At 51.5% G+C, this 25,663-nt stretch overlaps 2 protein-coding genes across 6 annotated transcripts in view; both read right to left on the bottom strand.

Moving 5' to 3' along the window:
• Positions 1-1,154: 1,154 nt before the first annotated feature.
• On the bottom strand, positions 1,155-9,868 carry Hap1 (huntingtin associated protein 1). Of its 3 annotated transcripts, XR_007979823.1 has the most exons (13): positions 9,393-9,867; positions 8,373-8,449; positions 7,927-8,043; positions 7,639-7,817; positions 7,378-7,477; positions 7,176-7,242; positions 5,574-5,704; positions 5,234-5,296; positions 4,840-4,977; positions 4,630-4,721; positions 2,998-3,371; positions 2,418-2,625; positions 1,155-2,245 (listed from the first exon to the last, which is right to left on the bottom strand). XR_007979823.1 is itself a non-coding variant. In XM_052196069.1 (12 exons), the coding sequence occupies exons 1-12, from the start codon at positions 9,778-9,780 to the stop codon at positions 2,471-2,473; spliced, it is 1,881 nt and encodes a 626-aa protein (XP_052052029.1). In that variant the 5' UTR covers positions 9,781-9,868; the 3' UTR covers positions 1,155-2,470. The 3 variants fall into 3 exon arrangements, 2 of the variants coding, with proteins under 2 accessions (XP_052052029.1, XP_052052030.1); XM_052196069.1 differs by having other exon boundaries at positions 1,155-2,625; positions 9,393-9,868; XM_052196070.1 differs by having other exon boundaries at positions 1,155-2,625; positions 4,840-4,974; positions 9,393-9,864.
• Positions 9,869-22,470: 12,602 nt separating this feature from the next.
• Jup (junction plakoglobin) overlaps positions 22,471-25,663 on the bottom strand; it is a 29,024-nt gene continuing 25,831 nt past the window's right edge. For all 3 annotated transcript variants that reach the window (XM_052195043.1, XM_052195044.1, XM_052195046.1), the window contains exons 13-15: positions 24,329-24,368; positions 24,028-24,193; positions 22,471-23,282 (exon numbers count right to left, since the gene is read on the bottom strand). In XM_052195043.1, the coding sequence (XP_052051003.1) occupies positions 24,042-24,193; positions 24,329-24,368 (192 nt within the window). In that variant the 3' untranslated portion in view covers positions 22,471-23,282; positions 24,028-24,041. The remainder of the gene's footprint in view (positions 23,283-24,027; positions 24,194-24,328; positions 24,369-25,663) is intronic.

The following is a 25,663-nucleotide window of genomic DNA, read 5'->3' as shown; positions in this document are numbered from 1 at the left end:
TCTACCTATTTCTGCCTCCAAGTGCTGAAATTACAGCTATGTACTACTGTTCTAAATTTTTTTCTTTAAAATGACATAACTAGCTGGTATCTTAAAGTAATGCCAGTTGGGGGGCGGGGTGCATGTCTTTTTCCCACTACTTGAGAGGCAGAAGCAATGAAATCTTCATAGATCTGAGGCCAGCCTGCTTTATATACTGAATTCCAAGTCAGCCACAGTTTCAAAATGAGGGAGGAAAAAAAGTAACCCTGTGGGTTTACCACATAGCACTATAAACTGTAAGTAGACAACTTTCCTTCCAACAAGATTTGTAGCTAAGAATTGCCTTGGCTCTCACAGGTCACTTTGAACTTGACCTTTGTTTGTTTGTTTGTTTGTTTGTCGAGATATGTCTCTCTGTGTAGCTCTGGCTGTCCTGGAACTCACTATGTAGACCAGTCTGACTTGAACTCATAGAGATCCTCCAACCTCTTACTCCCAATTATGGGTGTGTGCCACTCTGACTTGGAGAACTGTTTAAGATTTGGAGGCTTCTTAGAGATATACGGAACACGCCAACTAACTGATCCAAGCTTTTTTGGACCCACGAGTGGAGTATTATGCTTTAGAGATGAAGAATCACTCCCCAAAGGCTCATAAGTGAAAAGCTCAGCGTAGCTGGTGGACCACTGAGCCTCCTTGTCTCAAACCTCTCTACCTTAGCTTCCTGTGACTTATCCACTCCCTAAGACTATTTCCTGGGGTATTTCCAAGATGACCTACTTATTACTATTCCAGGTTTAGGGGGTTTAATCTAAGCCAGATGGCAACTCTTCCCCCACTGTATCTGTTTAACTAGAGCACAGGAACAGAGACCTATTGGCAGACAGGTTCAGGAAAGGGGGCCTTGTCAGTTTCAAAGACCTGGGTTCAAATTTAGTACCACCACTAGCTCTTAGATCCCTGGATCACTGACCCTGTCTGAGTCTCTGTCTCACCACCTGAAAATGCATAGAACATCACCTGGCACCTCACAGTCATTGGTCATATGTATTTATACTTAATACAGAGTCATTAGCGTGTCATCCAATATCAATCTTCTCTCCGCAGCTCTGTTCCCAAACAACACACACATACACCACAATCCCCAAGGAACACAGCTGAGACAGGGCAGGTATCTCACAAGTTCTTTATTTCCCACACTGGCACATACATCAATACAAAGGCTGACAAGCTACAAGACTATGAAGCGCCGGATAAGCAGGGCAGGCGCCAAGGCCACAGCTCTGTGTGAGCACAGATGTGGAGAAGGGCAGAACTCTAGAAGGAAACTCACAGGCCACAGGAGACAGAGACAGCACTGGGCAGAGGGACACAACCCTCACTCAGATACACTTTACGTTACACACAGTAATAGAAACGGAGAAGGGTAAAAGAACAGCGAAGAGGACCAGGTTCTAAAAGCCAACCAGGACTGGGGAAGCCCCTTTACGGGAGAGGTTCAAGGGGTAGAAAGGATTCCCGCCCCAATAACTGCCTGTCCTAGGGACACGCCCACTCACACCCATCTAGTAGCCAGCCAAATCTGCCCACGGGTTGCTTCCACCCCTGGGGCTCCAGCAGCCACAGCTTTGGCCCTAGTTTCAGGAGGGACCGGGGTTCTTTCAGCCTGTCCTACAACAGGAGGAAGGACAGACATAGGGGGAGGGGGCGGGATCCTGTTTCAGAGGAAAGGAAGGAAGGGTGGGACTTGGCCAGGCAGCAGAGGGAGGGGTCTCAAGCTGTCTGTGGGGCTTCTTCAGGCTTTTGGGAAACAGCAAAGCCAAGGAGAGAAGGGGGTAGATGTGAACCAGGAGCCAGACCACCCTCAAACCCAGTCGGCCCTGTCAGGAGACCACAGAAAACCACCACTGGACCGGTGTCAGCCATAGAAGTGCTGACTCAGCTTACAACCTGCGCGCTCTTACTGTGCCGTGGCCAGTGATGTTCCACCCACTGGTGCCCAAAAAAAGGAGGGGGTTGGGGGCATCAGAATGACGGAAGGAGGCTGCCAAAACTTCAGGTAGAACGCAAGGACAGGAGCAGGAGGTGTGGACAGCAGTGAGACCAGGCCAGGAGTTCAGTACTCATAGACACCGGCTCAGATCTGCTCCTAGCTGTATGACCTTGGCCAAGTCATCTCAGACATCTGAACTTCAGGTTCCTCTTCTAATAAATGGTGCACAATCACATCTACCCACCCACAGGGCCATGAAGACGAAAGGAGCTAACACAAAAAGAGATTCAATGCTAAATCATCTGATTTCACAGACAGCTCCTCACAGGGAGGGCCTGAAAGGCCTACCCTCAGAGCACATAACTCCCCAGAGCTGGGGTTTCTAGATAGGCAGAGGAGACCCTGACCCACCCCTACCACCCTGCAGGAACCCCACACTCACCCGGGGGAATAGTCCAACCGTGGCCCTTGCCGGCAGAGGCCTTCGTTCCAGGCCTAGGTGGCCCCGGAAGGCCCCTCTTCCTCCCTGGCACTGGGAGAGTGAGTGGCCCTGTCCTCCTCCAGCCTCTGAGAGTCCTGGGCCGGCACTCTGGGCTGCTGCTCCACGATCCCGCCCCCCATGTTTGTTTGCTGCTGCGGGGCTGGGGAGTCTTGGTGGTAGAGGAATTAGGGATGAAGGACAGGGCAGAGATAGGAAGTTGAGGTACGAAGGAGTGTATAACCCAACCCTGATTCCCAGTTCAGCCCCCCAAGAAGAAGGTGGATGGACAGCTAGACTTGTAAGCAAATTTTGCATAAATAAACACTGAGGCAGGAGTTCTAGCCAAGGGGGGACTGGAGGCAACTATGTAAATAGTATGTAAATCATATGCAAAGTCCATGCAAATCAGCACATGGAGTGGGACCAAGCTGAGGTAAGCGAGCACTTGGGGCGGGGTCTCCACCTACTCTCACCTCTCATATGGTTGATGATCGATAGCTTGTCCCACTGGCAGGAGGGTGTCCTCTGCGGGAACACTCACCTTTCGGGACCACCTTCTGCTTCTGATGCCGCTTAGAATGAGCATCCTGCCAGTTGGACAGCTGCTGGAGGACGTACTTCATGTCCAGGTGTGAAGGGCCCAGGCCACTGGCCTCCAGGGCAGAGACCACCACACTCATCCTGGTGGCCTCATCCACCTCCGGTTCCACCTCCTCCCAGGCCTCGGTCTCCTCGGATGCCTGCTCTGTCTCTTCTGCCGTCCCCACCTCTTCTATGGCCCCCAGCTCCTCCTCAGGAACCAGCTCCTCTGGAACCTCAAAATCTTCAGGTGGCTTGAGATCTTGCGCCGGTGGGGGTGGGGGTGGCATCACCTTCTGCTCCTTCTTCCGCTCCTCCCTGCAGTGAGTGTCACATCTAGACAAGGAGACAAGGAGGTCTTTCCACACATGCCACCTCGGCACTTACTAACAGTCGTCCCGCCAACCCCACCTGTGCCAGCAGCGAGGAGTGAGGGGAGAGAGAATCATTCTCAAGGCTTTCAAACCCCAGTCCATTTCCCCAGCAGGGTTATCAATACCAAAGAGGTTCCTTCTTCTTTTCCACTTCTCACCCTCTAGTCTAGAGAAGGGCAACTGGGCTATTTCATCCCAGAGCCAGTTGTCATAGAAATAAATCCATTATCGTAAGGCTCAGATGGGTCAGGTGACTTGCCCAAAGGGCAGCCAAACTGAGACTGTGTCCCAAGTGTTCCTTACGGCTGGGCTGGTCACCTCCCAGATCATAGTCAGTCAAAGAAGAAAAAAAAAAGCCTTAGTCTCTATCCACATGGAGTAGGCTTAAACCAAAAAGCCACTTAGGAGGTGAGATCTGAAGAAACAGGGTACAGCCATTCCCAAAACACGAGCAGATGGGCAGCCCCCGAGAACACAGATTTCTCAGAGTTTTCCAGTCACAGAGCCAGCAACAAGTGGTTGTCTGGCTGCTGAAATGTGGAGACAGATGATGGGGAGCCCTTCGTCGGGTTACCCCGGGTTTGATATCTTCTTCCCCCCCACACAACCATCTCATTAAATCCTTAACAGAGAACAGGACCTTCGGTGGACTGAGGAAGCTCAAACTACAAATTCCCTGGGGCATAAACATACTGAAAAGTCACAGGGAGTCAGGCATGGTGGCACCAGTCCTGGGAAGGCAAAGGCAGGCAGATCTCTTAAGTTCGGGGCCAGCCTGGTCTACAGAGTGAGTTCCAGGACAACCAGGGTTATACAGAGAAACCCAGCCTCAAAAAAGAAGGAAAGAAAGAAAGAAAGAAAGAAAGAAAGAAAGAAAGAAAGAAAGAAAGAAAGAAAGAAAGAAAGAAAGAAAGAAGGAAGGAAGGAAGGAAGGAAGGAAGGAAGGAAGGAAGGAAGGAAGGAAGGAAGGAAGGAAGGAAGGAAGGAAGGAAAGAAGGAAGGAAGGAAAGTCAGTCTCAGGTAGAAATGACCAATCGCCATGCAGAGTCCACAGAGCTAGGCAGTGTGAGTGAGGAGGCAGGATAAAGAGGCAGGAAGGATGCCAGGAAAAGCAATGGAGGTCAGAACATTAGAGTCAACCATGCCCCACTCAGAGAAGGCACTGGGTGGAGCAGTGAGTCTGGCTGAACCAAGCAAGCCTGAGAATCCCAGTCACACACCTCTCCATGAAATACGCAGGGTCGGTGATGAACTTCCTCAGAGATGTCCGGAGCTCCTCAGCCAGTGTCTCTGGGAAACTTGGAAGTGCGTCCTACAGCAAAGAGGGGAGACAATCCACCCCCACACTCACAGAAAAACATAATCTGAGGGTAGAAATCAGCCAGCAGGGCTGAAACGGAGGGCACACCGAGGTAGAAGGGCACCCTCACCAGAGGCACGCTGTATCCGTAGTGGGCGACAGAGCCTGTAGCCATCGAGGAACGCTGACGATGGCTCTTCCCATCCTCCTGGCGCTCACGAGGCCTGCTCCCATAATCCTGCATGTAGGAGCCAGCTCGCGGGTTCTGCTAGGATCAGGGATTTCCAGTCAGGCACTCTGCTTGCTCTTAGGCACAGGCAAAGACCCCAGCTCCAGACCCAAACAGTGCGATTCTGGGTGACCCTGGGCGAGATCCTGATCTCTATCCTGTTCAGGCCTCAATGAGCTGATATCTGCTGGGCCACAGGCCAGTCAGGGTGGAGGGCAGAAAGGCTTGTCTTCTCTGGAGAGTCAAGTAGTCTCCAGGGGCCTGCATTCCAAATCTGGGAATCTTAGAACCTCACCTCTGAGTGGCCCCCCTTCTCTGAGGCCAGCTGCTGCTGCAGTTTCTCCGTCTGGGCCCCATACTGAAAGAAACCACAAAGTGTGAGATCCCCCCCCCAGGCCTCCCCCTCCTGTAATTCCTGCCCCACCAGCCTTCCCTCATCAGAGTCTCTGACAGACCCTTTAGAAATGGGAGTCATAAAGTGGGAGCCATGCAGTCTGGTTTTGGGAGTGTATAGGATTCTCTCTGTGTGGACTTGGTTAGGGATGTGGCTGGGCAGGATAAATAGCTCTCCCATCAGCTCTGCCAATTCTGATGCCTACACAGGGAAAGGCTTTGGGCCTGGCCCGGCAGCTTACAGACTGACAGCGCTGTTGTAGCTTGGTGATCTCGGCCTGCAGCTGAGTGATCTCCTTCTGCTGCCTCTCATAGCCCTCCAGCCTCAGCACCAGCACCTCCGATAGCTCTGCCATCTGCTGGCTGGCTTCAGCTACAGGACAAGCACAGATCAGCCAAGGAGGCTCTGGGCCTCAGCCCGCCACCCTTCAGGGCTCCTCCGGGCTTTGGCATTCTTCCACCCAGCTTCTTTTTCAAGAACCACTTATTGACACAGCGCAGGGGAACTGGGGAATGTCTTGGTAAGACCTGATCCCTAGCCGGGCAGTGGTGGCGCACACCTTTAATCCCAGCACTTGGGAGGCAGAGGCAGGCGGATTTCTGAGGTCGAGGCCAGCCTAGTCTACAGAGTGCGTTCCAGAACAGCCAGGGCTACACAGAGAAACCCTGTCTCGAGGAAAACAAAAAACAAAAAACAAAAGGCCTGCTCCCTATCCAAACCGAGCTCCAGTACAGAAGAAACAGGGAAATTTGTAATCCCAAAAAGCATGAGGTACAATGGAGCCAGTGTCAAGGGAGGAGTAGAGAAAAGGGTCTCACGGAAGGGGCATCTGACCAACTCAGGGCTGCAAAATATGGGAAGGACTCTGGAAGGAGCCACTGGCTGTGTAAGCCCGACCACACAGAGAAGGAAAATGCAGAGTATGGGCTGTGAGCAGGGACCAGACCACAGAGGCAGGGGAACAGGATGCAGTCTTCCTTGGACCAATGAGAAGCCATTTTGAAATTTTTGTCACATTAATGATGGAGCCAGATTCGGTTTCAAGATGAGAAAACTCATCCTGGCTGTAGGAATGTGGGACCTGGATGGGCAGAGAGACCCCATAATACATGATGAGGTGTCCTGGGCTAGAGACGCTGAGACTTGCCGGCTGTGGCTTGCAGGGGAAGGAAGGACAGAGAGGAGATACAGAGAGAGCATAAGCTAAATGCTATCCCTTTGAATCTGCATCTCAGCAGGCAGGCTTGAGGTCCTCAGGGACGGACGGACGAAGGCCACGTTGGTGCCGGGCACAGCCCAGACCCAGCATGTGACTGTGAACTGCATAGCCCTAAATGCCCAGGCTCTGGAGGCCCCCGGCTCCCTCCTCACCGTCGGGTCCACCCTGCCAGCTTGTACTGTCCCAAATAATAGACGGGACTTTAATGACCTCTATGGCTTCTGCAACGTTCTGCACTTTGCACAAAGCACTTCTTCAGCACGTGTTCTCCCCGCCCATCCCCCTCTCTTCAGAGCCTCACATAGGTGGTCTTCCACACCTGGCCCTCCTGTCTCTGACTCCTGAGTGCTGAGATTACAGATGTGCATCGCCATGCTCGGCAGTGGTGCTTCTCCTGACCCTCGTAAACCCTAAGCCGATGAGGAGCAGGCCGTAGTTACCAGGCCTCATTCTAGAGGTGAAGAAGGTTCAGAGAAGCCAAGGAATTTGTCTGTGCTGACACAGCTGCAAAGTCCCAGAGCCAGGACCTCGGCTCAGGTCTCCAGACTCCCAACCCTGAGTTCTTCCTATCATCTCTTGGGACAGTGCCCTACACCAAATTACAATGTCACTAATGTCACGTACAAAACTGCTCCACACATTCCAGAATGAGCATCTGCTCTTCATCTTCCAGGTTGTCAAGGTGGGAGGCCTGGAGGAAGGGAAAAAAGGAAGAGGTAAGGCTGTCACCATCCCCTGTCGGCGTGCCCCCTCCTCCCTCCCTCCCCTCCTCCCTTCCTCCCCTCTCCCCCTTCCCCCCTCCCTTCCTCCTCCCTGCTGCCCTCACCTCCTCTCGCAGGTGGTCATTCTCTTCCTCCAGCCGCCTCAGCTTCCGCTGCAGGGCTTCCAGCTGTGGGCAGTGGTGCGGTGTCTCAGCCTTAGGGGGCCTGGCAAGGAGGGGGAGATGAGCGTCAGACTAAGGTGGGGAGAGGGTCCCAGTCCCCAAGGCAGTGACAATGTCAGCAGGCTAACTGGCCACGCCCATTTACAAATGAGCTACTGAGGCTCGAGAGAAGGGACGATGGATCGATCCAGGCCCAACACGTACGGCTTGGGGGCGCCGTAGGGATGGTCGTGCTGGTGATCTTGATCCTTCTGTCCTTCTCGGTCCTCCTCTTCGCCCTCTTCCTCTTCCTGCTCTTCTTCGTCCTCATCGTCATCATCAGAGTCCGAGTAGAGCTGAAGGAGGTCATCTCGCAGGTTCACCTGCTTCCGGAGATGTAAAATCTAGGGCAGGAGAGAGAAGCCACGGAAAGGTGAGCACAAGGGGGCAGACGGGTGCTCGCGCGGGGAGGGAACACAAGGAACTCTCCTAGGTCCTTAGGAACCCAGATACCTCCTCCCGGGCTGAGCCCAGCATGGTTTCCAGTTTCTGGTTCTCCTCCATCAAGACACTGTTCTGTTTCACCAGAGACTGGCCGATTCGAGCCGCTGTGTTCAGGTCCCGTTCTTTCTGCAAAAGGAGAGCCAACCATTCCATACCTCCCCAGTTTCTGGGACCCCCCTCCCCCAAACAGGAGGGTGAAACCAGGGCTAGGCCACAAGAAGAATGTTTCCGCAGCACCCAGCCGTCCAAGTAAGTACTAAACCAAAGACTATTTAACCAATTTCCGGGTCTGACTCAGTTTCTCTTCATGAGAAAAAAGATAAGATCAGTCCAGACCGGTCCTCTGAAATCTACTTGCCTTCCAGGAAAAGCAAGCAGAAAACAGACAAAAGCCCTAAGTCCTGTGGGGCAGTGTTAAAATGAGGGCTGGCTTGTGTAATGAAGGCAGTACCCACCTCTTCCAGCAAATACAACATCACTTTGACATCATCCTCCGTGATCTTCTTCGTGGGTGGTGGATTAGGACACAGCGCTGCAGGAGGAAAGACCTGAGTGGGTCAGGGAACAGAGCCGAGGCTGTCCACAACCCACTACATCCCTCACAACAAAGGTTGCGAGACCGCGCTCCATCTGGCCCTAACACTCTCTCCACAGCTCCGGATCTCCCCACTCCTGCTTTCTCAGGAGGGTCCTGGGTGCTGTAAGGGCAAAACCATCCTCCAGGCTCAGGAACTGGACTCTCAAGACCCCTGGGTCTGGAGGTCCCCCGAGATAAGAAGTCATGGGGAAATAATGTCCTCCTCATGCCTGACCCAATCGGCAGCTTAGCCAGCTCACTGGAGCCTCCTCGATCATAAAAACAGATGCAGTCACCCATCCTAAACCTGTTGCATGTGACAGGAGGACCAAGTAGATTTCTTCAGTACCCAGAAGCTTCGGAGCCTAAAATTGTCCCCGCCCAGAAGAGGAGGGACAGAAGCCCAGCGCCCCGCCCACTCCATCCGCTTCTTCCCAGCTTAGCTCGACCCAGACCCCTGCAGCCAAGCAGTGGTGTCAAAGGCTCCCCCCCCCCCCCGCACTCCACCCACACACGTTGGCTGGTCCTGCGGGCTAGCGCAGGCTCAAAGCGCACCCAGCAGCGCGCCCGCAGCCCCCGCCCCTCTTCTGGCACTGCGGTAGACGGGGAGGGGGCACTGAGAGTGCGCAGATCTGCCACAGCAACAGGCGCGAAGGGGGGGAGAGCGGGGAGCGCGAGAGAGCGCTGGACCTGACGCACCCACAATAATCAGGGAACCGGAAAAGGGGGGAGGTGAGAAAAGGGAAACCAAACAGGCCCCGCAGTCTGTGGGCTCGCGGGGGTGGTGGAAAGGTGGAACTGAGAGCCACAGGGGGGCAGGACGCCTGAGTACGTGGCCCCCTCCTACCTGGAGATGCCCTAATAGCGCCCAGTGCGGGATCCCCGAGACTCAGTTTACCTTCCTGCAGCTCTCGAATAAACGCCGCGCGCTCAGGGCCGGACACACCGGGCCTGCGGCCGATGTACGCGGCTGGTGTCTTCCAGATTCCCTCCGCCTTTCCAGTGCCCAGGCCAGTGGCCCGGGGACCGTAAGGGCCCTGGAATACGTAGCGGGTCCATGGTGCGTCCGAATCGCCAATGATCATGGAGCGACAAAAGCTTCCCGTCTTGGTTCGGGATCCTGATTTCTGTCCGGACCCAGTTCCCTGCGCCGGAGCAGGTTTGGGCTCCGCCGAGGGCTCCGGAGCGGGACCCGCTGCAGGCTGGGTCGTGGGGGTGCCTGCTGCTGGGTCCCCCGACCCCGTCCCTTCTCCCGCACTGCTCTGCACCTGCTCCTTAGGGCGCATCTTGACTCCCGCAGTCCGCTGCCGCAGCCGAGCCTTTATAACCTGTGCTCGGAGCGGGCTCCACTGGGCTGTACCACGCGTGGCGCTAGGGGTGATTGTTGATCAATTAGTGGTGCCGAGGACTCAGGATCGTGCAAGAAAGCAGCCAGTGTTGACGAAATAGGAAGTAAATATAACAACAAAAAAGAAAGAGATGAACCACTGCCTAGCTTATTCCGTAGGGTCGAGTTCACAGTGATGGATTTCTCTTCCCGTCCATCTTCTGAGAATGGTTCTGTCCAAAGCCGCGGCTTCCCTGGACTTGAGTAGAGGGACCCGTAGCTTCTGCCTAGAAACAACCCCCCTTCCACCACCCCCCCCCCGCGCGCGCTCCCGTTACCCCAGCTTCCAGGGGCTTTCTCTGTTGACCTACCCAACATTGAATACAGACCGAGGTGACCTGAGAATCGAGGCAGTACACCTGTTGTCTTCCCAGGTAGATTTAACGAGAAATCCAAACTACCCGTATGGCTTTCAACGTGTTGCGTGTCCTCCACAGGTCCTCGCGCTCACACTCGCGCGCTCGCCCCTGGACGTCTTCCATCTTAGTGCGTTCACTCTTTATCTCCAACCTTAATTTGCAAGCCCTACAGTCCAAGCAAGCTCAAACATTCCAAAAAGAGCATCTTCGGAGGGGATCTTGCTTAAATATTTCGTTGTGGCGACTCTTCAAGATCCCCGTGTGTACACACACACACACACACACACACACTCACACATACACACACATCCGAAACATCCGTTATCCCGGTGTTTGAAAGGATCGATGTCGTCTTCACTACTTTACCTGCTGCAGCTCAGGGACCTTGTGCTCCCCTGAAAAATGGCTACTTTGGTGAGCTTGCTCTCAGTCCTGAATGAACTGGGATAAGGGGTGGGAGGTAGGGAGGGCAGTAGCCATTTCTGTGCTTTTAGACTGGGAGACAGGCTGAAAGGAGACGGGTGATCCATGGACTCAAGTCTGAAAATCGTTCTTGATGCTCTCCATTCTCTTCCACCATCCTCCAGTTGCCAAGCCTATTGACTTTACCTTTTTAAAAAATACTTATTTTTAATATTTTTTGTATATGGTGTATGACTGTGTCTGTGGGCGGAAGTCGGTGGTCAACATCAGATGTTGCCACACACACACACACACACACACACACACACACCTTTTTTTTTTTTTTTTTTTTTGGTTTTTTGGATTTGGTTTTTTTGAGACAGGGTTTCTCTGTATAGCCCTGGCTGTCCTGGAACTCACTCTGTAGACCAGGCTGGCCTCCAACTCAGAAATCCGCCTGCCTCTGCCTCCCAAATGCTGGGATTACACGCGCGCCACCACCTCCCGGCTACCACCTCATTTTTTGAGACAAGTTCGCTCACTGAATCTGGAGTTCAGCACTTAGCACTTTGACTAGACTGTCTGGACAGCGATCCTCAAGACATCCACTTAGCTCCACCCTACCCCTCAGCTCTGGGGTTTACAAGACAGATCCTAGCTACCAGACCAGACCTTCATGTGGATGCCAGGGATCCAAACACTGGCCCTTATGTTTACACAGCAGCAGAGACAGTTTACACACGCTCACACATATGTCTGTGTATGTATGTATGTACACACACACATAGTTTTGTTTGTGCATATGGGTGTTTTGCTTGCTTGTATATCTGGGTACCACTTGCATGCCTGTTTCCCACAGAGGCCAGAAGAGGGCAGCAGATCTCCTGGAACTGGAATTACAGATGGCTGTGAACTAGAAGAACCCTGAGAGGGCAGCCTATGCCCTCTATGGTCTCAGCCACTGAGCCATCGCTACAATTCCCTTCCCCTCAATTTTGTTTTATTTTTAAGAGATGGTCTCATGTTGTAGTCCAGGCTAGCTTAAAATTCACTATGATGCCTTTTTTTTTTTTTTTTGGTTTTTCTGAGATAGGGTTTCTAGCCCTGGCTGTCCTGGAACTCACTCTGTAGACTAGGCTGGCCTTGAACTCAGAAATCTGCCTGCCTCTGCCTCCTAAATGCTGGGATTAGAGGCGTGTGCCACCACTGCTTGGCTTGAATTTGCCTTTTATTTTTTATTTTTTTGTTTTGACATCTTTCTTTTTAAGATTTATTTATTTATTTATTATATGTAAGTACACTGTAGCTGTCTTCAGACACCCCAGAAGAGGGTGTCAGATTTCATTACGGATGGTTGTGAGCCACCATGTGGTTGCTGGGATTTGAACTCAGGACCTTCAGAAGAGCAGTCAGTGCTCTTAACCACTCAGCCTTCTCTCCAGTCCTGAATTTGCCTTTTAAATACTCTTCAAATATAGCAAATTCCAGGCCAGCCAAGGCTACAGACCATATCTCAAAATAAATAAATAAATAAATAAATAAATAAATAAATAAATGTAAGTCCTTTTCCAATGTTTGTCTTCTATTCCAATTGTCTGTTTTGCAAGTGAAGTTCTCCTTCTCTCTTCTTTCTCTTCAGACTGTTATGCTATCCAGCCTCCCCCTGCAGCCCAACACACATCCTGCACCCCTGCCTTACCCCATCTTTTATCTAGCTTCTGGCCAGAGATGTCCACATACCTGTACATGCACATTGCTGTACATGTCCAAACATGTACACACATGCACAAATACACACGTTAGAATAGGTATTCATGTCTGTTGAATGACTACACACCAGGCACGCATGCAGCCCACTGCCCTCCGTCCACATGGTTATGTAAGCTGAAGAACGCTGGCGCCAGTTCCCCTCAGCACCCTGTCTGAGCTGCGGGTGGGGCTGGTTCTCAAGGCCTTTGCCCAGCTAAGAAGCTCCCGGGCATGTGGACTCAGGCTTCCACAGTCTACACAAATCGAGACAACCCTGCAAGAACCAACGTGCCCTTCCAGCGGTGCCCACCCTGTCAAGAGGCACTGGCATTCCAATATGTCTTTCTACTATGTGTGGTAGGTATACATCTGCAGTCTCAGCCCCTGGGAGTGAGGCAGAAGGGTCATAAATTCAAGCTCAACCTGGGCTCCGGGGCAAATTTGAACCCAACCTGGATTACGTAGAAAGTTTGAGGCCGGCTTGGGCTCCATGAGAACGTGTCTTAAAGTCGCTCCCCTGAAAACAACATTTCCTTTTATTCATCCACTCAGCAAACACATTGAGTATCTATTCTGATTTGTGAGCTTGTGTGTGTGTGTGTGTGTGTGTGTGTGTGTGTACATGCTTGTACATGAACAGCAATGTACATGTACCACATGCGCATCTCTGGCTGGAAGCTAGAGGAAGCAAAGCCTCTTGCTTTTCTCCTCACTCTTTGACACAGATGTCTCAAGGACCCTGGAGTTTAAAAGTTTTCAGCTTGGCTGACTGGCCAGCAAGCCCCAGGGGATTCTCCCTCTCCTCCTCCTCCTCCTCCTCCTCCTCCTCCTCCTCCTCCTCCTCCTCCTCCTCCTCCCCCTTCCCTCCCCTCTCTTCCCTTTCCCCTTCCCTCCCTTCCCCTCCCTTCCCTTTCCCCTTCCCTCCCTTCCCCCTTCCTCCCCCTCTCTTCCCCCTCCCCTCCCTTCCCTTTCCCCTTCCCCTCCCCTCCCTTTCCCCTCCCCTCCCCTCCCTTCCCTTTCCCCCTCCTCTCCCTCTCCCTACTCCCCTCCCCTCCCTTCCCTTTCCCCTTCCCCTCCCCTCCCTTCCCTTCCCTTTCCCCCTCCTCTCCCTCTCCCTACTCCCCTCCCCTCCCTTCCCCCCCAGTCCCATTCCCCCAGCACCAGGGTTAGAGGATCTTGCAGCCACGACCAGCTTCTCCCATGGGTACTGGCGATCCAGACTCAGGCCATCATGCTTAGATGGTGAGGACTCACTCCTACTCTGAGTCATCTCCCCAGCCCTGAGTGCCTCTTCTATATGCCAAATACCGTGCTAGACTAGGACTAGAGAAGGGAATTGGAGAAACTCCATCCTGGCTCTCCTGGAATTTAGAGTCTAGAGGGAAGACAGATGAGCAAGAAAACAAGTCAGATAACCATGGATTTCACACCGTTCTCGGAAAGACACAAAGAGTTATGATTAAGAAAAATGGAAAGTGGAGCTGGAGAGATGGCTCAGTGGTTAAGAGCACTGACTGCTCTTCCGAAGGTCCTGAGTTCAAATCCCAGCAACCACATGGTGGCTCACAACCATCCATAATGCAATCTGACACCCCTCTTCTGGAGTGTCTGAAGACAACTACAGTGTACTTACATATAATAAATAAATAAATATTAAAAAAAGAAAGAAAGAAAAACGGAAAGTGTCTGCTCTCTGAGGTGGGGTAAGCACCCACCACTGAGCCATTTTTCAGCACAGATGTGGGCTGCTGTCAGCGTACCAGGCACACTCAGACCCTTTGTCTCCCTCCAGCAGCCTCCCTCCCTGGGGACCAGGGCTCCCTATTCCTGACTGGTGGCTGGACCCTGCTCCCACTTCCCTTCCTAGTCCTGTGCCCTTCCCATGCCCATCAGCCCCGTAGGCATTCATCTGCCCATTTCTCAAAAGGACCATCCTCTCAAATCAGATTGGTTTTGACATATTGCTTCAAACTCAGATCTTACAATAGCAGGGAACCATATTAAAGAAATGGCCCCTGCTGAACTCGAACCTCGAATCTCGGACCCCTCCCAACCCCTAACAGCTTCCTTCCTTTCCCTTGAGATCTCTCTCTCTCTTTCTCTCTCTCCCTCCCTCCCTCTCTCTCTCCTTCTCTCTTTCTCTCTCTCCCCCCCTCTCCCTCCCTCTCTGTCTCCCATCTATCTATTCATCATTGATCTTTTAAAAGATATATTTTGCTTTATGTGTGTGAGTGTTTTACTTGCATGAACACGTACCACACACATGTCTGGTGCCCAGGGAGGCCAGAAGAGAGAGTTGGATCCTCTGGAACAAGTGCTCTTAGCCACTAAGCCATCTCTCCAGTCACCAGACTCCCCCTTTTTGAATCAAGATCTTGTTATATAGCTCAGGCTGACCTGGAATTCTCTATGAGGCAGGCTAGCCTCAAGCTTGAAATTCTCCTGCCTCAGTCTTTTTAGTGCCAGTATTAGAGGTATGTCTTAGTTACTAGTCTATTGCTGTGAAGAGACACCGTGACCAGGACATCTCTCTCTCTCTCTCTCTCTCTCTCTCTCTCTCTCTCTCTCTCTCTCTCCCCAAGACAGGGTTTCTCTGTGTAGCTCTGGCTGTCCTGGAACTCACTCTGTAGACCAAGCTGGCCTCAAACTCAGAAATCCACCTGCCTCTGCCTCCCAAGTGCTGGGATTAAAGGCGTGCCCTACCCACTGCCAGGCTTCACATACACGTTTGATGGCTGAACTTCATTTTTTTAAAGGTTTATTTATTATTGTATGGAAGTACACTGTAGCTGTCTTCAGACACTCCAGAAGAGAGAATGAAATCTCATTACAGATGATTGTGAGCCGCCATGTGGTTGCTGGGATTTGAACTCAGGACCTTCAGAAGAGCAGTCAGTGCTCTTAAGCGCTGAGCCATCTCTCCAGCCCTGATGGCTGGACTTCATACTTTGATAGCTGGACCCTGGTAGTCAGCCTCAGAGAAAGGAAACAGCTAATAAGGGAATCAACCTCAGTGGCTAGCTCTTGGAATGCCATCTAACAGTTTTAGTAAGGCAGATAGAATGAGGGAGAAGGGCAGGGCCTACCAGAGCCATGTTTGCACTCTAGGCCTGGCTAGAGTCCCTTCACTGAGTGACACTTGTCTCCTGGAAAACTAAAAGGAGATAGGACAGGGGGACTGGAGGGATCCTGTGTTGGGGGAGGGACTGTGACGAATGCTTTGGAGGACTCGGTGGAGGAGGGGTTGGAGAATGTTTGATTCTTCCTAGGGAGATGTAAACAAATGTCTGTGCACCCCAGACATGGCACCAAAGACAAAGAAGTGATTCCCCCCAAGTTTAACTTATTAGACCAGTGAGTTGCCTGGGGACCTTAAGCTATTAACAAAAGTTAATAACCTTTGCACACATCTTTTTTTGTTTGTTTGTTTTTTGAAGACAGGGTTTCTCTGTGTAGCCCTGGCTGTCCTGGAACTCACTTGTAGACCAGTCTGGCCTTGATCTCAGAAATCCGCCTGCCTCTGCCTCCCAGAGTGCTGGGATTACAGGTGTGTGCCACCACTGCCCAGCCCCCCTCGAATTTTTAATCCCCCTGCCTCAATCTCCAATGGAGCTGGGATCACAGATCTAGACTGCCTTTCCCCACAGTACACATGCTTTCATTGTCAGCAAAAACTTAGAAGTAGACACAGCCCCAGTGTTTACTGTGGACAGTAAAGGAGGAGACATCTGCCCAGCCCATCTCTCATGAGGCTACAGCTTCAGGGCTCTGCCAAAGGCTCCTCCTTCCAGGCAATCTCTCTGTGCCTGGACACTTGCAGCCTACACCGAGCACAGAAAGGTGCACACAATAGGAGCTCATTGAATGTGCATTAGACATCTCCTTGAACATGTAGAAGCAGTCTTGCGGCCCCTGGGAAGTCTGATTAAGAAGGGAAAAGAAACAGAGTAATGTTGGAGAATCCTCTAGGTCAGTACCTTAGAATCATGCAATTCTGGATGTGGCCTCCAGAGGGCAGTGTCAACTCACATTCGGCCTCACCCCTGGTCCTGCTCACTCATTAGCGTGAAAAAGGATGGAGAAGCAATGTCTTCTCCATAAGTAAAAGGAGAGGTAAAGTGATGCCTTTAATCCCAGCACAAAGAGAAGCAGAAGTAGGCTGATGTCTGTGAGTTCAAGGCCAATCTGGTGAATGCCAAATAGCCAAAGCTATGAAGAGAGACCATCTCAAAAGGGAGAAGGAGGAGGAGGAAGAGGAGGAGGAGGAGGAGAAGGAGGAGGAGGAGGCGGAGGGAGGAGGAGGAGGGAGAAGAAGGAGGAGGAGGAGGCGGAGGGAGGAGGAGGAGGGAGAAGAAGGAGGAAGAGGGAGAAGGAGGAGGAGGGAGGAGGAGGAAGAAGGAGAGGGAAGGGAGAGGGAGAAGGAGATGGAGGGGAAGGTAGCAGCAGCAAAAGAGGAGAGAGAAGGGAAGAAAAGGAAAGGAGATGGAGAGGAAAGAAGAGGGGAAGCCTGTGGGTGGTAGCATGATTGTTTGTTTTGTTTTTTTTTATTTTTTTTATTCGATATAATTTATTTACATTTCAAATGATTTCCCCTTTTCTAGCCCCCCCCCACTCCCCGAAAGTCCCGTAAGCCCCCTTCTCTTGGTAGCATGATTGTTATCACAGCATTTAGGAAGTAGGAGTATGTCGAGGTGGGGTAACATAGTAACTTTCAGGCTAGCCTCAGTTACATAGTAACTCTCAGGCTAGGCTAGGCTATATTAGGTCCTATCTCTAGCAGGAGAGAGGGCAAGTAGGGACAAAGAGAAGGAGGGAAAGAAGGAAGGAAAACATCTGTGTCTCAAGGCTGTTCCAAATGATCGCTGAGCTCAGAGCTGGATGAAAGGAGCCTGAGGTCGGGATGGGGAATGTTCTCCAAGCATCGTCACTGGACAGATTCACCCTCAGGAGGCCACTGTGCCTCTCAGTCAATACAAAAGCAGCGGCTCCCACTACCAACGTCTCCAGGATCCGAATGAACCACCAGCTTTGACTGTTACACCACTGACATCTGGTGGCTGTTGCTGTCCTAGCTAGGCACAGCAAAATATTGTCCCTTCCCACCACTCTGCCCTCCAGGTGAGGACCTTGGAGTCTTAGCTGCTTGGGCCACAGTGTGTCAGTGGGTCTACCTAGTGCCCCTCCCTGCCCTGCCCCATGCTTGGAGATGGAAAGCATCATTTCCCTCCTGGCTTGGAGTGACCACTGCTGCCTCCCAGGCCCCAAGACAGTGGATATTGAGATTCCCAGAGCCTTGATGAAAGTCTGACAAAGAGCAGGCCCCTAAGGGACCGTTGAAAGGACAAGGGGGGGTGACTTCAATCCGGGGAATCCTTCAAGGAGCTTGCTATGTTCTGTGTAGGTGGCCATCTTCCTGTTGGGCCCAAATAAAACAAAGAGAAGGGAATGTGTCCTTTTTCTTCTCATTGTTTGGTCTGGGCCATTTCACGTCTTCCCCTCCTGGCCCTACACTGGTGCTTCCAAGCCAGACTCTCTTGGTTCCCAGGCCTTCCAGGGCCTGGAGATAAAGGCGCCTCTTGGGTTCTCAGTCTTGGCTTGCAGTGGCAGATGCTGGGGCTTCTCAGCCTCCATCATCAATTTCTCTTAATACATGGTAAATCTCATGTGATAATATATGATTGACTTGTACATGCATCTGTGTTATTTAACCCCAACCACCTTTCCAAAAAACCAGTTTCATGTAACCTAGGCTGGCCTTGACTTTGTTATGTAGTCAAGGATGATCTTCAACTACTGACCTTCCTGCCTCCATCTTCTGTTCTAGTTGGGATTATAGGTACATACCCCCTCCTTCTATACATAGATATTTACTTGAATGTGTGTGTGTGTGTGTGTGTGTGTGGTTTTTCAAGACAGCGTTTCTCTGTGTAGCCCTGGCTGTCCAGGAACTCACTCTGCAGACTAGGATGGCCTCAAACTTGGAGATCAGCCTGCCTCTGCCTCCAGAGTGCTAAGATTGAAGGCGTGCGCCACCACTGCCTGGCATTAATTTTATTGGACGTTTTCTGCAATTCCTGTTCCTCCTACCTTGGCCTCCTGGGGTCTGTTTACAGAGGTCTGACGCCACACCTGGATATATTAGTTTTTTGTGAACTTGAGATTCAACTGAATTTCTCAAATAGTCCCCACACCTTGTGTACCGCCTAACTTTATATTCTATTTCTATGTGAATAGATGTTTTCAGGTTAAACTAAAGGATTTAGGGTCCTAGCTAAATTATCTTCCTAGTTAGATTTTTTTTATTCTTTTAAATTTAGCTATATACCTTTAAAAAACCCAAACCTTGCATGATGTGTGCACACATGTGCATGTGTGCACACCATGGACCACAGATGGAGAGCAGAGGACAGCTTGCATCTTATCAAATGGGTTCAGGGGTCAAACTCGCTTGGCATGAGCACTTCACTTTTACCCACTGGATCAACTCAACAGCCCAAGTTATACAGTTTCTGGGATGAGGTCTTACAGTTTAAATTAGGATGAGGTCATACAATTTCAGTTTAAAGCTCCCTTAACTTTTTTTCCAGACAGGGTTTCTCTGTGTAGCCCTGGCTGTCCCAGAACTCACTCTGTAGACCAGGCTGACCTCGAACTCAGAAATCCACCTGCCTCTGCCTCCCAAATGCTGGGATTAAAGGCGTGCACCATCAGTGTCCGGGCTAACTTTTATTTATTTTTTTAAAAATTATTTATTATTATATCTAAGTACACTGTAGCTGTCTTCAGATGCACCAGAAGAAGGTATCAGGTCTCTTTACGGATGGCTGTGAGCCACCATGTGTTGCTGGGATTTGAACTCAGGACCTTCAGAAGAGCAGTCAGTGCTCTAAACCGATGGCTAACTTTTTAAAAAATATGTTGGTGTGTGTGTGTGTGTGTGTGTGTGTGTGTGTGTGTGTGTGTGTGATATGAGAACATGTGGGGTTGTTTGTGGATTTCAGAAGCGTGTGTTGGGATCTCATGGAGCTGGAAGTTACATAGAAACCAAACCCGAGTTTGTGAGAAGCAAGGGTTCTTTACCACTGAGCCACCCCTCCTGCACCATGACATTCAAGTCTAGCCAAAGTTCCGTGAGAGACACTCATCTCAAAAAATAAAATAGGTCGAGTATCCTGGTAGGATGGCTCAGTGGGTATGGGCACCTATCACCAAGCCTGACCCCCTGAGTTCGTGACACACATATATAAAGTCATGTAAAAGCTGGGCGGTGGTGGCGCACACCTGTAATCCCAGCACTCTGGGAGGCAGAGGCAGGTGGATTTCTGAGTTCGAGGCCAGCCTGGTCTACAGAGTGAGTTACAGGACAGCCAGGGCTATACAGAGATTCCCCTGTCTCGAAAAAACCAAAACCAAAACAAAACAAAAAGCAAAAAACAAAGTCATGTAAAAGGACAATCTCATTGTCGAAATCTGTCTAGTTGGATTCTGCCCCTATTCCATCACTAAGTCTGGGAGCACCGGGCTTATCATTTAGCTGACTATCCTCTCTCCACACTGGAGTGGCACCTACCATCTTGATAGGTGTGCCTCTGCTCTAGTCCCTGACTTGGCTATGGGAATGTTGACTGTCGTGGGCGACAGAGGAGCCCTTCCTCCACACTCACGGCGCAGGGTTCACGTCTCTTGGCTGTTCCAACATAGCTGCCACCTGACCCAAGTCACTTTCTGTCCTAAAGATACCCAGTCAGTTCCCCTGCCACCAGCACAGGAAGCAGCCCTGTCTGTGGTAAGCCATGGTGGTGATATACCCAATGGCTTCCACACCTCCTGTCAATGCCAGAGCCTTGGCATTCATCAGGAGCCGCCACGCAGAGCTGGGATCGCTCTCAGCTTCCTCTTTAGAAAGGCTGGTCATGTGGTACAGTTCCAGTAAACAGCAGGTAAAGAGCTCTTCTGACTTAGAATAAAATCTGTGGGGATCAAGTTTGCCCTCCTCCCACCCCCGGCTTTTCTTTCTTCTTTTTTTTTTAGCATGTGATTATTTCGTCTTGAGCGTATGCCTGTGCACCATAGGCATGCCTGGTACCCATGGAGGCCAGAGTCCCCTTTGAACTGGAGTTACAGACAGTTGTGAGCTGTGAGTGCTGGGAATGGAATCCAAGTCTGCTAAAGACCACCCAGTACTCTGGTCTCTCCAACCCCATTTACCCTCTGCCTGGCATCCCTGTGTCTTCTCGTTTTATCCTGACACCAGGCAGATGACCCAGGCATGTTCCTCCTGAGTGTGGGGCCCCCAGACCCTGGGCACAAACCAAACACACGGTCTATCCTGTGCTGTGCCACAGTCCTATTTCATAGATAAGGAAATCAAGGTTCCAAGTGTCAGCTTTCTCAGGTTATGGGAAGCTCCTACATGAAAACAGAAATGACCATTAACACTACAAAGATTAATGCATCCTTTTTGGCCAGCCTGCTGGGAAGCTCAGAGCTCCAGCTCCATCATGGCTAGAAGTAACGTTCAATCTTCCTGCAATGGTTTTGCTCCCTTCTCTGATCCCTTGCCCTTGCTGTCTGTTATGGAGGAACACACTGCAATTGCCACCTCCCAACCTCTTCTGGGGTGGGTAGACTTCTTGCTGTCTTCCTTGGCATCTCTAGATCACTCTGCTCCGTGCTGGGCAGCTAGAGAAAGCATACGCGTACCCTATGGTTTTTTACTTGGGTTCAGTGAACGGGGAGCATCAGGGGTTGGGAGTGAGGTCCCAGCCTGCCTGTCTGGAGCATCAGCCACAGATGCTCGCATCCACGACGCCTGGCTAGCGTCTTCGTCTTCTCACCACCTCAGGCTCACGTGCTGTCTCTCCCGCGCTGCTCCCCACACCCGTCACAGGGTCCAATGCTCTTCCTTACCAGAATCTTTTCAACCTACCCAAACTGAACGTTCAGCCGGGCCCTGAACACGGAGCACCGTTAAAGAGCTTGTGGTCTCTGTATGCTGCGTCTCCTCTCCCTCCCATGGCGCCTCCTGTGGTGCTCAGCAGTCTCTCATCACCTCTGCCTGATGGCACAGTCATCTCTTGACTGAACTAACCCCCTGCCTCCACCCCAGATCTCTTCTTTCTTCCTTGATCCCCTGGGTTTTTTTTTTTTGTTGTTGTTGTTGTTGTTGTTGTTTTGTTTTGTTTTTGTTTTTCCTATTTCATCCTCTAATGTGGTTGACTAGGTAGGGAAGCAGGGTGTTACCCGGATGCTCCGTGACCCTCAGACCCAAGCCTTGGTTCTGTGCAGGCATAGGAGGCAGATGTCCGGCCCCACAAGAGCAGCAGGTTATAGGAATTTCCTATAACCCTTTTCAGGGTTTGCCAGGGCCACGGTGACCAACCCACTTTGGAAAGAAGAACTTAACGGTTGTTGGTGGGGAAGCATCACATGTACTAGGCAAAAGACATCTGTGTCCAAGGACAGCATCCGGTGGTGCCAGGATTAGCGCAGGATCAGTACTCCTGGGGTGAGGCCGAGACAGATGGCATGGGCCAGCAAGAAAAGGCTCTCCTGGTAGAGGGGACGGCCCGAGCAAAGACCAGGAGGCGTGAGAGCACACAGACGATGCTGGCCGGCGTTAGAGTCACTGGCTTATGAGCAGCAAGAGTCATGAGGGAGGGGGGTGGACAGGAGCGGGGCGGGCCTGTTTCTAGCCAACAAGAAGCCTGTATTAGTAAGCCAAAGGCCATGGAGAGCTGAGGTAGAGAAGACGTCTGTCACACCCATGTTACAGCAGGGCAGCAGAGGCTGAAGCCAACCAGCAAGGAGCTTGCCTGTGGAGCCAGACAGCCTGGTGTCCCTACAGCAGAAGCTCTGGTCACCTATCCTGCACCCTAGACCCCTCAAGTTCTGTGTGAACATGGGATTCCGTCATTCAATGGAGTCCTGCTCTTCCAACATTCCCTTCCCTTCATTCACCCCTCAAACCCTGAGGACGTGCGAGCTCAGCCAGGAGGAAGGGCAGCAGAGGCCTGTCACACCCATTACACCCCCCCCCCCTTACTTCCCCTACGCCCTAATGCTTTTAACAGCCTCCATTGGATCTCTGTGTCATTTTATTCTCTTTGCTTTGGTCTATACAAAAACAAAAAAAGAAAAGAAAAACCAATAACCAAAACATAAAGCATTGATAATAAGACTCTGAGGGGACTTCCCTTTTAGTCCCCTGCCCAAACCCATGTGCAGGAGGTGGTGGGAGTCAAACAGGAAGGGGAGAAGAAAGCCCCTCACCACACACACCAGGGGAGTGAGCCGGAGCACTTCTGCAGGTCAGATGGGCCACTGTGGAGCAGTGTGTGAGGGGGCTTCACCGAGAGCTCCCCCTTGGGAGGGGCAAAGCAGACTTAGCATCCTGAAGGGAAGGGTGGGTCCTGGAAGGGGGCACTTAATGTCCCCACTCTTCCCCCCACAAAAAAAAAAGCCCCTGAACTTTTCAAAAGAAGCTTTGGATGTCAGGGATTGGGGCCTTGAACCAGTGTCTCGAATAATCCAGGAGGTCAGGACAGTTGGATGCTCAAGTTCAGTGAAAACTGGGCCCCAGAAAAACACAGGGAGCCCTGGGGGTGAGGGCAGCTGGAGTCAGCAGAGGGGGTTGCTGTGCAGGGACACAGGCTGAGTCTAAAGCTTTAGTGGTCATAGCCATAGTAGGGGTGGGGAGAAAGTGCTGAGCCTGGATCCCCAGCCCAGGACAGAGAAGCGGGAGGGAGCAGACACCATCCCAAAATCCCTAGGGAGGAACTCTCTGGAGCACGTGTTCAGCAGGAAGTCCAGGCTGGCTCCGGGGGCTCAGGTGCTTTTCTGTCTCGTCCCACAGTCTGCTCTGGAGAGCTTGCCAGGTGAGAAACAGCTCCTGTAGGGCATGTGGACCAGAGGTCAGGTGCTGGACAGGCCTGTATCCCCCAGAAGTTCAGGATGCTCTCGTGACATCTGCTTACGACCTTATCAAAAACTGGCCTTTCCCCTTATTTGCTTAGAAGCAGTTGGAGGAGCATGGCTTAGCCAAACACAGGGCAAATATAAAGGAGGAGCCCCCAACCCCACTGTGCAGGCCTGCAACCCAGCTCCTTAGGGGGTTGCTGCAGGAAGATCCTAAATTCAAGGCATGTCTGCGCTCCAGACTGTCAAAGGCTGGTCCGGACAGTTTAGCGAGACCATCTCAATATAACAGAAGGCAAAACCAGGGTTAGGGGTGCAGTTCAATGCTAGAGCTCTTGCCTAGCACTCATAAGGAACAATAGATTCAGCCCCCAGTATTATAAAAGAAAAAAAAAAGGTGACACCAGGGCATGGTGATGTCCATAAGGCTGGGGAAAAGCCACAGACTTGAGTCCAGCCTGGGTTACATAGTGAATTTCAGGCCAGACTCAGTGAGTAAAACCTAGTCAATAATAATATTCCCCATCGTCACCATCAGAAGAAAAGCAGGCCAGAGTTCCACAGACCAAAAAGCATCGACCTGCCACACTCTTCCGCTGCCCCAAAATGAGCCAGGGTTTACGGCCCAGAATGGAAAGGTCCCCACCAGACCAGAGAGAAAAGGAAGTGCCACTGTAACCATAGCAATAGGCAGAGGGCAAGGCAGGAAGGGGTCTTACCGAGGTGGAGCCAGCTAGGCCAGCATGTGGTCTGCAGTGGGGTAGGGAGGCCTGAGGCCGTCGCTATAGGTGTCCATGGGGTAGTCTCCCTCCATGTCCATGTGCATGTCCAGTGGGTCCAGGGGCACATCGCTCGAGTACATGGGGCGGTAGGTGGCGTCCATGTCTGGGGATGAGAAACGAAGGCTTACTCAGGGATCTGAAGGCCACACGGGTGGCACAGTAGGCCCACGGCTAGGGACCAAACTCCCTCCCACACCCCCACAGCCCCAGGCTCTGGGTTACGGCTCCGCATACTCACCATCCGCGTAAGGTTCGTTGATCGGGATCATACTCTGGGCCTGAGGAGGACAGAGAGACATAGGAAGGGCGGGAAAGTGTCCCCTGGCCTGTTTTTCCACTAAGGAACACAGAGGTGCTCCAAAGAAGGGGTCAGGAGACCTCCACCCCACCCACCCCCAGAGGAAGAAAAGAAAGCACCGGCCCTGCCCTGGGTAGAGGTCTGGCCACACACAGGCCTGAGCAGCCGCAAGGGAGGGAATGGTGGGAAGAGAGGTAGACACAGGGTATGACTAGCTACACAGTACCCGTGTGCAAATTAGAGCAAGACAACCCTGGATGTGGGTGTGGGCCAGTGACAGAGTGCCAGTCTAGCATGGCCAAGGCCCTGGGTTCAATTACACACACACACACACACACACACACAAACAGACACACACACATACACAGACACACACACACATACACAGACACACACACACAAACACAGACACACACACACAAACACAGACACAGTCACACATATACACAGAAACACACACACACACAAACAGACACACACACACAAACACAGACACACACAGACACAGTCACACACACACAGACACACACACACAGACACACAGACACACACAGACACATACACACACAGACACAATTACACACATATACACACACACAGACACACACAGACACACACAGACACACACAAACACAGACACACACACAGACACAGTCCCACATATACACAGAAACACACACACAGACACACAGACACACACAGACACATACACACACAGACACAGTTACACACATATACACACACACAGACACACACAGACACACACAAACACAGACACACACACAGACACAGTCACACATATACACAGAAACACACACACACAGACACAGACACAGTCACACACACACAAACACACACACACACAGACACAGTCACACACACACAGACACAGTCACATACACACAAACAGACACATACACAGACACACACACACAGACACAGTCACACACAGAGATACACACAGACACACAGGCACACACACACACTCCACATTCTCAAACCCTTTATATTCATGTGGGCAAAAGAGATATGTAGCTAGGAACAGTGAGTAGATCATGCCTGCAACCCTAGCACTTAGGAGGCTGAGGCAGGAGGATTGGTGCAAAGTCCAAGCTAGCTAGGGGTAGAGTGAGACCCCAATTCCTAGTAATTCTATCATTCAATGGTCAAGGCAAGAGAATCATCGTTGTACATTCAAGGTCAGCCTGGGCTACACATCTCAGAACACCCAGGACTACAGATCCAGCACGAGGTAGAGTGTGTACACACGGCCCT

The sequence above is a fragment of the Apodemus sylvaticus genome, chromosome 10 (assembly GCF_947179515.1).
Source record: "Apodemus sylvaticus chromosome 10, mApoSyl1.1, whole genome shotgun sequence".
In the NCBI taxonomy this organism is placed as follows: domain Eukaryota; kingdom Metazoa; phylum Chordata; class Mammalia; order Rodentia; family Muridae; genus Apodemus; species Apodemus sylvaticus.
Note: the sequence above shows the minus strand (reverse complement) of the source record. Positions and strands in the feature narration are given on the sequence as shown.

What these genes read in the sequence shown, in the direction of transcription:
- Hap1 (XM_052196069.1), bottom strand. Translation starts at nt 9,780, where the DNA reads ATGCGCCCTAAGGAGCAGGTGCAGAGCAGTGCGGGAGAAGGGACGGGG. An exon ending in AGAAGGGGGGCCACTCAGAG is followed by an intron (nt 4,978 to 5,233) that starts GTGAGGTTCTAA and finishes CCCTGATCCTAG; the next exon opens with CAGAACCCGCGAGCTGGCTC. An exon ending in ACGGATACAGCGTGCCTCTG is followed by an intron (nt 4,722 to 4,839) that starts GTGAGGGTGCCC and finishes TCTTTGCTGTAG; the next exon opens with GACGCACTTCCAAGTTTCCC.